General features: G+C 33.2%; 2 protein-coding genes across 4 annotated transcripts in view; one reads left to right on the top strand and one right to left on the bottom strand.

Moving 5' to 3' along the window:
* SOS1 (SOS Ras/Rac guanine nucleotide exchange factor 1) overlaps nucleotides 1-15,979 on the top strand; it is a 119,961-nt gene that overhangs the window by 80,335 nt on the left and 23,647 nt on the right. For all 3 annotated transcript variants that reach the window (XM_019742393.3, XM_019742402.3, XM_019742420.3), the window contains 5 exons: nucleotides 7,917-7,998; nucleotides 8,776-8,898; nucleotides 9,198-9,301; nucleotides 10,444-10,666; nucleotides 11,616-11,735. In XM_019742393.3, the coding sequence (XP_019597952.1) occupies nucleotides 7,917-7,998; nucleotides 8,776-8,898; nucleotides 9,198-9,301; nucleotides 10,444-10,666; nucleotides 11,616-11,735 (652 nt within the window). The remainder of the gene's footprint in view (nucleotides 1-7,916; nucleotides 7,999-8,775; nucleotides 8,899-9,197; nucleotides 9,302-10,443; nucleotides 10,667-11,615; nucleotides 11,736-15,979) is intronic.
* ARHGEF33 (Rho guanine nucleotide exchange factor 33) overlaps nucleotides 5,569-15,979 on the bottom strand; it is a 103,657-nt gene continuing 93,246 nt past the window's right edge. The window contains exon 19 of the mRNA XM_019742490.3: nucleotides 5,569-6,371. Coding sequence (XP_019598049.1) covers nucleotides 6,290-6,371 — 82 coding nt within the window. The 3' untranslated portion in view covers nucleotides 5,569-6,289. The remainder of the gene's footprint in view (nucleotides 6,372-15,979) is intronic.

The raw sequence follows: 15,979 nt of genomic DNA on the forward strand, positions 1-15,979 counted from the left end.
AAAGCTCTTTGTAAATATAAAAGCAAACTTATTTTTAGAGAATGTTTTTATCAAAAAACATGTAAAATCAAATGTAATTCTTATAAATGCTATTCGTAAATAGTTAAATGTGAAAGTTAAATTCCATCTCCATATGTTTTGTTTAAATGTATTCGTATCTCTAGGAGATGTATATTTCTGGGGAAATCTTAAATTTTTAAAGTCCTATACATGGGTTCTTACTTCTCTCTGAAAACTATTCTGGTACCAGTTAAATTAAACTTTTACAGATATCCATTATTTCACTGTCATAAAGATGAATAGCATTCAGTAATGTTGATCTGTTCGATTTATGGAATGTTCAGTCAGAACTACTTTTATGGCATGGAATCCATCAGGGTCACCTTGCAGAAAAGTAAAATTAAGTTTGAATATTTTTATTAGTCATATCAAAGCACTTTATAAATATAATCTGTTTCATTATGTCCACATTTCTCTGGGACAAATAAGCCAGTGTTTTTAGTTTTTATTTGGCCTCTAATTGGTAGTTCTTTTGAATGCCTTTTCTATAGTAAAATAATGGTGTTTTCCATATGCTAATTTTAAGAGCAGTTTGGGTTTTCTGAGCACATACCATTTGGTAGTAGCAGGCAGTAGCTGAAATATGAATATAGTGAAAAAAGTCAAGTCTGGGATTCTAATTTTATCATTGATTTTTCACCTGGAAACTTCTGTAATCAGGGTGTTATTTTTACTGGCCCAAAAACAAAAAAATAAATCAAGGCACAGGAAATTTAGATAAGCTGTCTAGGATTTTACATGAAATAGAAATAGATTATTCTGTCATTTTTTTTTTACATCTGAAACTGTTTTTGAGAAGTATGATTTTCATTAATTAATATGACCTATCTATTTAGTTTAGTTGCTCTTCATCAACTTCTGTATACTCTTTAAGATCTAGAATGCAACTACAAAATATTTTATTAAATTACCCAAAATTGGTGGTTGCGAAATACTTATTTCTTGGCTACTTTTAAGAAATTTTTAGAATTATTATTATCTTGTGTGTGGCATAGATTTCTTTATAAGGAATTTTTAAGGTTCTGAAATTTCAAATTGCTTTTCCTGCCACATCGTTCTGATTTTTGTCTTAGAAGATTCACACAATTTTTTAGCATAAACTTTCTAAACTGTCCATCGTTCATTTTAAATACCTTTGTTTTGAGTTCTGTTTAAAGTAAAATTAATCCATACGTTTAATAGTAAAACTCCTAAGGGAGAAGTTGTACTATTGTTTTCCTGTAGAGAAATAAAAGTGGCAAGTGCTGAAGAAGACTTACTAGTGTTACTATCACAAGTCAGTGGTTTTTGAGTTGGAAACACTTGCAGATTCCAAAATATGTAATATAATTGTTTCTGTAAAACTCGATTATTAATCATAAAAATTTTCTTTAAACTGCTTGCTGTATTTCACAGAATTTATGATTATTAGTAAGCAGCTGCAGAACTACAATTAAATATTTCTTTTGGGGGGAACTGTGCCTTTTATTTATATTTTGAATGAAGACCCTTCGAAACAAACAAAACTTGAACAATCATAGCTGGTAGTTTTTCTATAAACTTGGCAGTCTTCTCTGCTTAATGTATACAATGCTAGCCAAGTCTGTGGACACAGTACTTTTGCCATGGTGTTTTACTAGTTATTTTTGGTAGTTGCTCTCATTTATATTGATTTTTAGCTTTTGAATAGAATAATATTTTAAATAGTCGTATTTCTAGTTAATATGAAACACTTAAATATCTAGATTTATAGAACTTGGCAAAGTTAAGTATATTCAAATTTAAATTGACAAGATTGTTTTACTTGTTTTAAAAGTTGGTTTTTTAAAAGTTTCTTTCATTAATTTCTTGAATAAAATGTCAGTGTTGGTTTTCAAAGTATTGTGGCTAAGTTTTTTGACATTTTTCTTTTGAAGCTTAATTGAATATTTTAATTTACGTCATAAATATATTACTGTTGTAATTAGAATCCACAAGCAGCTTACATGAGTTGTGGTTTTTACACACAAGTTAGTATTAATTATTAGTTTGTTTGGGCTCTTCTGTAAGGTCTATCGCTGAACTTATTACTGGCAATATAGAATGTTTTTAATAAACCATCTATAAACTTGTAAAACATGAAAGCAGTTATTTTTTTAAGGTCTCTTCCAGTTCAGATGGGCTCTGAATCCACACTACAGTTTGTTTAAGACTATTGGTCTGTTCTTCTTTTTTTGTTGTTGTTTGGTTAATTAGTAGGTGTTTTTATTGGTGAACATATAGTGCAAGTTGTGGTTTGCATTGAAGAAAAGCTAAAATTTGACTTGCACATTTTTATTATATTGTATAGGAGTATAATAAAAGATATTGGCTATAATACAATGAGAAATTTTAAGAACTAATAAGCACTACTTACAGACATTTTTTTTTTTAAGATTATAGGTTGGCCAGACATTGTCATAAAAAAACAGAAGAAAAGCTAGTTTAACTTAATTCAGTCTTCACTGTGGCCCCAGCCAACATGACTCCTTAAGTGTTTTAACAATAATTTATGAAATAAAGCTATAGATCTCTAGTGCTAGATGAGGTGACCAGTCCCTCACTTTGTACACAAAAACCCAAGGCCCCTGAAGGTTATGTGATTTGCCAGAAAGCATATCATCAGGTAAATGCAGAATGAGAACTAGAAATTAGGTATCTTGACTCTTAATAGAATACGCTTTCCACCATGTTACACTGACTCATACACAGTGAATTTTTTTATTGGAATATAATTTTTGTTATGTTTATTGAATAATAAAAATAAAGATAATTACCTGGTTGGTTTGAATTGCCAGTACTATAAATGGCTTGTTCATTTCTGGGCAAGTACAGGTCTACTATGAAGATACAGTCAGAGTACTTTTCTTATTGAAATAGGTGATAAGTTCTAACTATAGATAAACTGCCATTTTAATGCATAGATTTTAGTATATAGTTAGGTGTACTGGTCATGATAATTTTAGTTTGTAACAAAACTCAGTCATTTGTCTATTAGTGTTGTTGGCTCTATAAAGGAAAGCTTTCTGGGAGAAAAATTAAATTTAGGTCAAGTAGAAAGTGCTTAACTTGCTTAAAAGATTGCGACAGGGTCATATGTGGAATATAATTTATAGCTTATCTCTCAGATCCAGTGTTTCTGGACATACACTAATTCACTAACTATATCAGAACTTTGGAATTCATCCCAAATGCTAGGGGGAATATTATCTAGTTAGAAAGATCTTTCTGAATCTGGCAAGGATATGAGGAAATTTTCCTTACCTATCGTAAGAAAGCACAAAGCACTATGCATAAAGAAGAGGAGATGAGTGGGAATTTCTCTTCAGTTACAGTTATAGGAAATAAAATACAAATTCATATTGAGGCTTAAAACAACATGGGTAAAGAAAATGTTTGATGTTCTCTTTTAGAGAAATGAGGTAACCTTGAAGTATAGGGATAATAATTCAGAACTGACATTATATGGAAATAAAAGCTTTTCATACTGAAGTGTGGGGAAAAGGTGTTTCCCATGCATGGTGAACCTCTCTTTTATGGAAAATGGTATTGAAAAAACTTAAGCCAGTTGATTATTTTTCTTTAAATTATTTACTGCTATTTTATGCCCTCATATAGAAAATCCTCAAAAATTTGCATCATATTTCTTTTGACTTTGTGTCCCATATAAGCTCAGTTTGGGTGTTTTAACTTTTAAAAACTTTTTTGAATAGCTTTTGATCTATAGGGCAGTGCTGTTCTATTTTTAAACGCTGATTTTTTTTTAAGTGTTTGTGCGTCAGCATAGCGTGTTTCCTTTTTTAAGGAATTCAAGAGTGATTGTTTATAAATCCTTGTTGAGGAGCTTATTGTTTCTTGTAGCTTTTCAAATGGCTGTATTAAAGGGAGAATTATCACATGAACAGTGAACAGACATCCTGATTAACTGTTTCACTGTGGTCGTTGGGGGAGGGGTATTCTTTACATAAATAACTCTGTGTAATAAGTATTTCATAAATGTCATTGAGCCTGTCAAATAAAATGTCAAGTGTCGATCAAAATAAGAACTTAAGAAAAAAGGATTGAATTTATCACCTCAGATCTAGTATGCTATATTCTGAACATTAATGTAAGTATATTCTGAGTTCCTCAGATTTAGAATTGTACAATAAAATATTATCAAAGAATAGTTTTAGAGTGAACAATACAGACAGCTAGAAAACTAGCAGAAAATAGTAAGTGCAGCTCATGTTTGAAAGCAGCTGGGCCTAGACCAGGGACCTGATGGTAGAGCTGGTAGGTATATGTAGAGAGGTTGTATAGAGAAGGATGATGAGAAGCTAGTGTGCATGGTCGAAATCTTAGTACAGGAATTTGAGAATCATATAGAAGAGAAAACCCACAGGTAAAGTTTTTGTCATTGCTTATATTACAATTCATTAGGGATTAGTTTGAGAAAAGTTTGTGGAATTACATCCACAAGCAAGTGATAAACAGAAAGAGAAGGAGAATATCGAAATAGTTGATTTTCATTTTCTCGCCAAATACGTTTGTGCCTATATTTTAAAACCAACCATCCTGGCTTGTGTATTTTTACGCATTTGCCTTTCATTTGTCTCTGAAACATCATTTTATAATGTAGGTAAATAACTGCTATTCCACAACCAACAGAGGCAATATAAAACTTAGCTTTCATCATTGCTTGATAAATGTGAGTAGGTACTTGTTTTCTTACAAAATTATATAACCTGTCCTTATTAATGATATTTTTAAAATATCAAATTATCTTAGTCCTTTATATCATTGGTTAGATAAAGGTCTTCAGCGGTTAGTGTGACATCATATATGTTACAATCGCTGAATAGGGAAATCAATAGAAATAAAAATATCTTCTGGAATATTGTGTAAAATTTCAAATACAGATGTTATGTCCTCTCTTAATATAAGTTTTTCATTCATTAGCAATTTCCCACTGCATTAGAATAAAAATAGAGTCTAAATTAATTCAAGCCTGGGAATATATGAAGAGCCTCTAAGATATTTTTTGAAAGTACTTAAACTTTTGCCAAATTTTCTTGGTTTATTTTTAGCTTCTGCTGCTTTTTTTTTTTCTTTTTTCCTTTTTGGCAAGACCACTCTTATTTGTAACCCAGCTAAAAACAACTTAAACTTGAGTCATTTTAGAACTTAGTACAACTGATGATTGTGGGAGTGTTTATTTCACCGGCAGCTTCAGAAACTCCTCTTCTGAATACAGTGTACAGGAAGGTACAGATGCTACTTCCTAAAATCTGGAAGAAGGCTTAACAAGAATTACAGAATCACAGTTAGACTGCTAATTTTTCAGTGACTTTCTAGTGCCTTTAATCAAGATTAGCAGTTTATAGCTACATTCTGAATTAATCATTTGTTTAAATTTCTATAGTGATTATATAATTCATGGATTCATTCTTTATATTTAGATCTCACAGCTGTGGAAACCTTCAGGAATCCTTTAATTCAGGAGGTTACGTGATATGCACCAAATCAGGAATCACACCATCTAGATATGGTTCCATCTCTGTCACTCAACTGTGTGCCCCTAGATAAGTCTTAGTTACTTCGCTCATATGTAGAAAAGGAAAACTATCACCCATTCACTTCACAGAAATCGTATGGAATAAATTATGAGAATGCTCTTTGAGAACCTTACATAAGACATCAGGAATTGATGTGATCCCCGTGTGACTGATGTCACACTGAGGCACATCATGACTTGCCCAGCATTGTCATCAGTTACTAAAGTACTGAAATGGTCAGAAGCTCGGAGTTAAGATGAAAAGACCATTTTTAAGTTGTATGCCTTTAAAAATAGCCAGTTTTTCAAAAACATATTTTAATTCATTTAGAACTTACTTTTATTGTTTTTCAACTTAAAAGTACCTTTGATAACCCACAACTTTTTAGCCTGACATAAGTGTCATTTGAGAAGAAATGGATCTGGATACTGATTTTTAGACTGAAATAAACTTTTCTTTTTAAAAAAGGATGGATCATCTTAAATTTGGAACAGAGCTCAGGGATATTTGGAGCACCTTGTACTAAACTTCTGGGCTCTCTCCTGTAGGGACAGCTCAGCATCTCTGCAGTGTCCACTGCTTTTGCTTCCTAAACATGTGATGTTTTCAGTAGCCTCACCTTACAAATAGATTTGCAGAACAGAAGAAGATTCTTGAAAGGGAGGATTGTGATGAAATCGATATAAATCTCTGTTTTAAAATCTTGTACAGCCTTCTGTTTTAAAATCTTTTCTTCTGGATGAAACATTAGTCTTTAACGTTTGAGGAACTCTGTAACTGAAGACAAACAATAAAATACCAACAGAGAGGAAATTACTAAAGGGTTGTATGTATTTAAATTACTTTATCAGTAACCCACTCTAGCCTCAAAAGGTACAAAGCTAAAGGAGAAGAGAAGCATTTAAAACCAATGTATTTTTGTTACTAAATTTTCCTTTAACTTCAAAAGGTATTATTATAATCTTAAATTCAAGGGTGTGTGATATTTAAATCAATTCATTATTTTGATGACCACATATACCAATAGATTGGAAATTGATTTCTATTTTATAATAAATCCATGAATTTGCTTTTTTGGGGAAAAAGTTAATATAACTATTTTAAGGCTAACTTTGGTAAATAGAAATTTCCCAAACACATTAATTCTGATTCTTGCTAAACCCAATGCTGATAAAAGACACTGCACTTCTTATAACGGATCCACAGTGTAGAGGCTAAGAAAAATAAAGGTAGTTGCTACTCTCAATGAGTTTATCATTAAATTAGAGCTTACCAGTCCACAGTGTCGGAAAAGGATGCTCCCGGTAAAAAACTCAAGTTAATGAACTCTTCCCTCCTCCTTTTTAATGACTGTTACAACTAAATGTGGACCTTGATGAAATTTGAGTTATAGAAGTGATTTTTTTTTTCCATTGTGGGAAGTAGTTTCTCCCCCTCTTTATGCTGAAGATGACAGCCCAGGTCTCTTGTGCTGATGACAGCAGCCTTTCTCCACAACTTGGGAGAATACTATCAGGGAGACTGGAGTAGGCCAGGCCTGGGGATGTGATCACACTCAGTCAGCCACCTGTTTTACTTCATGGAGATGTGAATGAAAAGTAGGTCCTCTCATGCAAGGGGTTGGAGACTTCTGCTTTTATGGTGGAATTCTCATTGTGACTACTTGGAATAAAAGGAATTGAAAGTTGTAAATAGAACCAAATCAGCTTATTCTTGCACACTTAATAGTTTTAATAACAGGTATTTGTAAGCTTTTAACGGTTTTAATTAAGACCTCTAGCAAATAATTTAGAAACCATTTAACTTAATCTTCTACCACAGTATAAGATCCAATTTCTAGATGTATGCTCTGTTAACATGATTGAAAGAAATCTAGATAACCAATTCTAGGTAAACTAGTCTCGGTGTCAGGAAAAGCAATGGCATATTGCTTTGGCCTTTCTCTTTACGAGAGAGAGACACCCAGCTGGTGATGCTCTGAGATCCAGGTAGCAGGTGGGGCTTGCTTCCATGCCCTGTCTTTGCCTTTCCCGTTCTTCCCTTTGCATTCCTGTGGCTGATGATGAGTTAAGATCAGCTAGTCAGAGTTGTGCAGAGATCAAGAAAATAAGTTGATGTAAAATTTTAGTATCCATGGTTTTGCCACTAACTTAGGAAGCACTAAAGCTAGTAGTTCATTGTAAAGTCTGAAGCATTATATGTAGTCAAACATTTTGGGACTTTTAAAATTGACTGTTTAGCGTCTTATGAAACTATAAACAGTAGTTTTAATTATTCTGAATCAAAGATTTTAATAAGGTATTTTTTCCTTTTTCTCCTTAGATCCCAATTTTGTTCGGACATTTCTTACAACATACAGATCCTTTTGTAAACCTCAAGAACTACTGAGTCTTATAATAGAAAGGTCTGTCAATTTAAAATGTTTAAATTATTTTTTTTTAAAGAGATTGAACTAAGATCTTTTATGTTTCTTGGAAATATATTGGATGAGCTTTAAATTGCAGTTCATGAGCCATTTATAAGAAATAAAATCTTTCTTAGGTGACCATTTATTTTATAATTTGTTAGTTTTGATTATTTAAATACAAAAATAGCTATTCTTTTTAACATGGAAACTCAGTATGTGAAATTTCAAATTTATAAATGAATCAAACAACTATATAAAATGTATAATTTAGACTTGGAGATTGAAATTTTGATGATTTAGATGTTCTAAACAGAATTTTTCAAATATACTACATGTTGAAAAAAGGGAGCTAGTCAGTGAACAAATAATATAATAAAAAAAGTGTTTTATCTACCCAAAGAGCAGTCAACTTTTCAAGCATTACACTTAAAGAGTATTGTGTAGCTGATTTAAGAGTAATTACACAAGCCAAAAATGAACACCAGTCCCATGACTTTATAATCACATTTATTTTTAGACTTTGCGTGTATTATCTTTTGTGTTTCTCGTTAGTTTTACCTATTTTGGCAAGTTTTAATTTTTTTAGAAAAAGTAAAATAAAATCATTAATCCTTATATTATAGAAGCCTTACTTGTTTTCACTGATGTTTATGCCCTTAGTAATTTTTTACAGTGCTCTCTTGATTGTGCTGACTAGTGAAAAGGTTTATAGTTTTCTATTTGTATGATTTGATATAACTAGTATTTTCATTAGTTTGTTCTGTTTTATGTTAGGTTTGAAATTCCAGAGCCTGAGCCAACAGAAGCAGATCGCATAGCTATAGAGAATGGAGATCAACCCTTGAGTGCTGAACTAAAAAGATTTAGAAAAGAATATATACAGCCTGTACAACTGCGGTAAGCATTAACTAAATAACTGAAGTGAGTAAGTCTTTACTGAACTTCTGTTTCAGAGTTGAAGTAAGTGAGGATCTTTCCCAAGCAAGGAGGAGAGGTAATAAGTAAAATGAGTGAAAAACAATCATCAGAAATTATTGTATAAGTCTTAATCAACATAGAATTTTGAAAATGGTAAGCCATTTATAAGATTTAATTTGGTGAGAGTTACTTTGTTTTCATTTATACCATGCATTGTGATAAACATTTTTGTCTGAGTTCCCATATAACTCAATTATTGTTCTGTGTTAATGCCATAGAGTATTAAATGTATGTCGGCACTGGGTAGAGCACCACTTCTACGATTTTGAAAGAGATACAGCTCTTTTGCAGCGAATGGAGGAATTTATTGGAACAGTAAGAGGTATGTGTTTTTTTTAAGTGCCTAGTTTTATGTGTAATAAAGTACCTATATGGTGACTTTCAATTGATGTTATTACTGCTCATTGTTGTTAATAGGTGTTTCTAATAGTGCCAGCAAAACAATTTGAAAATGTTTAAATTTTTATCAAATAACATTTTTGACCTACAGATTGCTCAGTAATCACCCTGTTGGCCCAGTGTATTTTCAGTTAGTAAATCAATTCTTGGTTATTTTGGAATTAGATGAAAAAAGTCTCAATTTATGCTGTCTTTACACTTTCTGAAAGTGTGTATACCAGAGGACAATTTAGGAACTATTGTGCCGTGGTAACAGCACTGATGGAGGTTGACCAGGCCACAATTAGGTGAATAGTGCATACAACAGAGAGGCAGCAGGGCACCCAATAAACAGAGCAAGAAGCAGGGGTTCTGTTCCTTACACTGCCACTCATCAGATATATGACTTTGGACAAAATTACTTTGATTATTTGTACTGCAATTTCCTCATCAGTGATATGAGGAGTTAGGCTTGATGATCTTTAAAGTTTCCTCCTAGTTTTAAAGATTCTATGATTATATAGGTCGAAGGATGTCTTAGACAAACTTGTTTCCATTTTCACCATATATTCTAAATGAGAATCTGAAAAGAAAGGGTTAAATAATAGTACTTTCATGCATAGTACAAAAGAAAGCCACATCAAAAACTCATGCTAGAGTTGGGTTTATAAAACTGCAATGTTAATTAGATTAACAATGAATGTGTGTAGTCTGTTCTTATAAATCTCACTTGTGTAAGATAAATCTCTTTTCAGAGGATTATAAAATAGTATTTTGAACTGAAGTTCAGAACAACAGAGGTGAAAAATCTCTACAAATAAATTACTTTCTAATTTTATTTAGAAAGGATATGGAATAACATATACCAAATTATTAACAGTGGTTACCCATATAAAGAATGAGATTGGGATAGGGAAGAGGGAAATAACTGGTAAAGGGGAGCTTGCATTTTAAAAATTTTGATCAGTTGAATTTTTTGTAACAAAGATATATTCAGGTATCAGTTGTATCATTTTAAAGTATTTAAAAAAATAAAATATTGAGTAAAAAGTATTTAAATGTTGTTTAAAATGTAATGTATTTCAGGTAAAGCAATGAAAAAATGGGTTGAATCCATCACCAAAATAATCCAAAGGAAAAAAATTGCAAGAGACAATGGACCAGGTCATAATATTACATTTCAGAGTTCACCTCCCACAGTTGAGTGGCACATAAGCAGACCTGGACATATAGAGACTTTTGACCTGCTCACCTTACACCCAATAGAAATTGCTCGACAACTCACTTTACTTGAATCAGATCTATATCGGTATGTAATTTGGCATTCAAGCTGACAAATTACTTCAAAGGAGTTAATTTTTAATATGTAATGCTGGTTTCTGCCTTATAGGATTGTTATAAGGCATAAATAAGGTAGTACATGAAGTGGCTCATAATAAGGCCTGACGTAGAGAAGGCTCTCCTTTTTACTCTGATCCCCCTTGATTTGTTTGGATTTACAGCTTCTCTGTCTGCAGTCACCCCTTGTTGGTAAAGCTAGGTTCAGATCCTGCCTTTACCAATTGCTGGCTTGGTATTCTTGGGCAACTTTAACCTTCTTGTGTATTAATCCTTCTGCCCCTCAGTTTCCTCAAGAGTAAAATGGAGCTAATGATAGTACTTAACGCCTGGGGATGTAGTAAAGATTAAAATAGTTAATATATGTCCAGTGTTTATTTAGCACAAAGTAAGGGCTCAGTAAGTTAGCTAGTGCTGTTGTAGTTGTGAATTTAAGTTATGGCTAGGCACAGCCTTTTTAGTTTTCCTATGTTGACATAGCTACTCTTTCAAAAATGTCTTCTTGTTTTAAATGAGGACTCTTTAGAATTTCGAACTATTTGTTTTTTAATAAATGACAAAAGGAACCAAAGATCACTATTCTCAAAAATCGGTATTAGAATCTATTTCCCAGGACCCTAATTTGTTAAATAATATTTGTTAAGTGCTGGGAAAGATATTACGAAGAAATCCCAACCTTGCCTAAAGTACAATGCTACTATAAGGCAATAATAAAAGTATACAGTTACATGCATAAAAGTATTTTTAACATGTAGAAAAAGATGTATAATTACAATTTTTTATTATACCTTGTTATAAACTTTTCTGTTGGCGTGAGAGGAAAGTTTATATGGGAGTTTGGTTTTATTTATCTTATTGCTTAATAAAACAATATACTAGAGGGCAAAGTACCATGTAGAATTATGTCTTGATGATTTTAGAGCTGTACAGCCATCAGAATTAGTTGGAAGTGTGTGGACAAAAGAAGACAAAGAAATTAATTCTCCTAATCTTCTGAAAATGATCCGGCACACCACTAATCTCACGCTGTGGTTTGAGAAGTAAGTGTTACTGATGTTCTTACATTTCATAGCAATCAGGTATGTTATAAATTTCTTTGCAATTCTGTCTCACATATTTTTTTGTTCCTTTTTCTCCTTTCTTTTGCACTGAGTGAATAGTTTTCTTACTAATGTAGCATTTTAATTTCATTAATGATTTTTTCATTATGTTTTTTGAAGGGCTTTTTTTAGTGGTTGCTTTAAAATTTACCTTATACATCTTATCAGAATCAGCTTCATATTTATACTGTCAGTCATATTTCTTTGTCAGTCAGACATAGAAATGTTACACTTATAGCTCTATTTCCTTTCCCCCTTTTGGTGTTATTGTAATGTGCATTACATGTAATTAATTATGCAAATCTAACAATACGTTGTTATAATTACTGCTTTACTATTTGCTGTCATTTCTTAGCCCATGACAGCTTACTCTCACCCACAAGGAACAGCCATACTATTCCTTGTGCAGTTATTGGCAATATAGTATACATATATTACATTTCTATTTGCTATAGGTCCAGCAATACATTACATACACATTATTTTATACAGTAGTTTTAAATTATACTCAGTTAAGAGAAGCAATGAGAAAAAATATGCATTTATAGTGTCTTACATAATCACATAATTACCTTTACTTGTGATCTTTGTGTGGATTCGTATTACCATCGGGGGTCTCTTGCTTTCAGCCTGAAGAACTTCCTTCAGTATTTCTTGTACAGTACATCTGCTAGCAACAAATTCTCTCCCTTTTTGTGTATCTGGGGAAGTCTTTATTATGCCTTTACTTCTGAACAATACCTCTACCTTCAAGTTAACTATTTCTTCTGCCAGTTCAAATCTATTGAGTCCCTCTAGGAAATTTTTTATTTTAATTATTGTACTTTTCAATTCCAGAGTTTCCATTTTGTTCCTTTTATAATTTCTTTTGTAATATTCCCTATTTGATGTGCATTGTCATCATATCTTCCTTTACTTTTTAAATCATGCTCTCCTTTAGGTCTATGAACATATTCATAATGGTTACTTTGAAATATTTTTCTATTAAATCTGACGTCTGGTCTGTCTCACCTGCAGTTACTGTTTCCTGCATTTTTCTCCAGTGAATGGGGTCATACTTTTCTGTTTCTTTGCATGCCTCATAATTTTTTGTTGGGCACTTGACATTGTAGATAATATATTGTAGCATCTTGTGAGTTCTGCCCCTCCTACCCCCAGGACTTGTTATTGTTATTGCTTGTTTATTTGTTTAGTGACTAGCTGGATGATTTTAGTGACGCCTGTTCCCCTCCACCTGCCCCCCACACTGAGATATTAGAAATTGAGATATTCCTCTTCTGGGAGGTACAGATTAGGGTATGCCACAGTCACCCTAAGAAGGCAGTGGCATAGGTAGGGCTTTCTTCCACTCCTTCCTGACCACACCCACCTGTTAAATTGCTCTAATTGCCAGCTGATTTCTCTACTGTTTGCAGCAATTCCCTGGTAGGGTAAGTTGCTCGGCAAACTAACCCAATCAACTTGTGACTTCTCTGAAGGAATGGTTTCTGAGGTCTCTGTTTACATATTTGTTCTGACTCCAGGAGGGCGCCTCTCAGCTGTCTTATTCCCTGGATCTCACCTGCAAACTAGTCAGCCAGCAGTCTAGGCTGTGTCTTCATTAGATCTACGAATCTCCCAATTGCTCTTCACCACAGCCTTCACTGTTCTTGAAAGCCCCTTAGGTTTAAATTTCTCCACACTTTGTTGCAAATGATGTGATTAGGAGCTGTTTGAACCTGGACTCCGGAGCTGGGGACAATGACAAGCTTCTCTCTGAGTGACATTCCTGTTCTAGGAGCTGAGTGCTTGGTGATGATGGGTGTGTGTGTGTGTGTGTGTGTGTGTGTGTGTGTGTACACGCACTCAGTAGGCTGAGGTCCTCTTGACTTGCTTCTCCTGGCATGGAACCACGGCCTCAGGAACCCCGGAGGAGCTATCTTCCCATTATTTTCAGTATGCTACATTCAAGGTAGCCTCTGTTTCACATCGGGGTTACGCAGAAGAAGGGAGTCCCCAATTCTCAGCTGCACTCACCTGGGACTTAGCCTCAGCAACCCTCAGCTTGGGGCAAGATGAGGGAGAAATGCCAAGTCTTGCTCCTCTAGGGAGGAAAGCCCTCCAGCTGCGAGCTGGGTGGACAGGGAGCCCTGTGGTCCTGACTGCAGCAGTCTGCATAGACCACCTCCCTCCCAGGGGATCTGGCAGGGGACAGTCTCAGTTCAAATACCACAAACTCTTGCCTCTCTTACTGAATTTATATACATATGTGTGTGTGTGTGTGTGTGTGTGTGTGTGTAATTTTCACCAGTTTCACTGAGGGATTGGATAAGCAGAGCTCCTTATACTATCATCTCAGAAATTCAGAATCTCAATGAAATTTTATAGTTGTGGCCAGAGATTGGAGTTTTGTGTATTGGCCATATTTTTTTCTGAGTAAATAACTATGTGATTACTTGACTAATATTTTATAAGGGTGATATGAGGTTTCCACAGATCATACTGGAATTATCAGAACAAGAGGCAGGTGACATAAGGGAATGACTGGAACCTGAACTAGATAGACTGTGTATAAAGACCTGAAAGCATTTCCTAAAGAGAAATAAATATTCCAAGTAATCTGCAAGTTAGGGTTTCTTTCTATTTATGTTATTACTTCTTAGTCTCTAAAAAGTAAAATTTTAGGGTTTGCCCTCTAAGTGTCATTTCCTGATTTCTTCATTATTAACTTAAATAATTATACTTTAGTATGCAGAAGACTTTTTCCCATCATAATAATTAAAACTTATGTCTGTAAAGAGAAAACATAACTGATAAGACATAGAGACCATTTCATTTCTGTCCCATTTTTTTAATAGATTACTGAGAAGTGTCCTGCTCTTTGCCTTTTTTGAAATTGTATTAAGAAAACTTAACATGAGGTTTACCCTACTAACAGATTTTTTTAGTATACAGTACAGTATTGTTATTTATAGGCATAATGTTGTACAGCAGATCTCTAGAATTTATTCATCTTACATAACTGAAATTTTATACATGTTGATTAGCCACTCCCCATTTTCCACTCCCCTTAGCCCCTGGCAACCACCATTCTATTGTTCACTTCTGTGAGTTTGACTATTTTAGGCACCTCCTTTATTTAGAATCATGCAGTCCTTCTGTGACTGGTTTATTTCACTTAATATAACGTCCTCAGTGTTCATCCATGTTGCTGCATACTGCAGGATCCCCTTCTTTTTAAAGGCTGAATAATATTCCATTGTATGTATATACCACATTTTCTTTATACATTCACCCATAGATGGACTTTTAGGTTGTTTCCACATCTTGGCTATTGTGAATAGCATTGCAGTGAACATGGAAGTGCTAATATATCTTTGAGATCCTGATTTCAATACTTTGGATAAATACCCAAAAGTGGAACTGCTGAATCATATTTAATTTAATTTCTATATTCAATTTTTTTGAGGAAACCTCTGTACTGTTTACCTTAGTGCCTATATTATTTTGCATTCCCACCATCAGCAGTCTACAAGGGTTCCAATTCCTGCCATTTCAATGTGAGAGGTTCCTGTTCATTTGCCACAGTAGTTTTTAGCTGTGGATGTGCATTAGAATTGAAGTCATCTATGGATAAATCACCCCAGACTGACCTAATTGTTACAAAAGCTCCACAGGTGATATCAGTTTATATACCTACTTAATATCAACCGAAATAAGTAAAAGATATAAACATATTATGCTTATACCTTTTTAAATGTCCAGCTAACCAGTTAGCTAGAATATATCTAGCTAATGCTTTAAACATGTAAACATGCTATGTTTAATTTGATAATAAGGCAAATTTATCTTGATAGTTTTGCAATGGTTTTTTTTTTTCTTGGTGTCATATCAGCTTCATCAGAGAATAATGTAATCTGCAACTTTACATTCTTAACAATGTTTAATATTATTTATTTTTTCCATTTATCTATTCTGTTTTTTCTTAGATTATAAGCTGTTTAATATTACATTATTGAAAACCAAGTTTAAAATGTCTTTTTTTTTACTGATAACTGATTAGTAAATAAATTCTCTCAAATATTAGAAATAAAAAGTAAATGTCCAATGAGGAATTTTTTTTTCTTTTTTTGAGCATAGTATATTTACTTTTAGATATTTACCAGGATATATATTCTTTCCAAGGATTCTTCGTATTTAAATGT

The sequence above is a fragment of the Rhinolophus sinicus genome, chromosome 2 (genome assembly GCF_057876585.1).
Source record: "Rhinolophus sinicus isolate RSI-liver-muscle chromosome 2, RSI-T2T, whole genome shotgun sequence".
In the NCBI taxonomy this organism is placed as follows: Eukaryota; Metazoa; Chordata; class Mammalia; order Chiroptera; family Rhinolophidae; genus Rhinolophus; species Rhinolophus sinicus.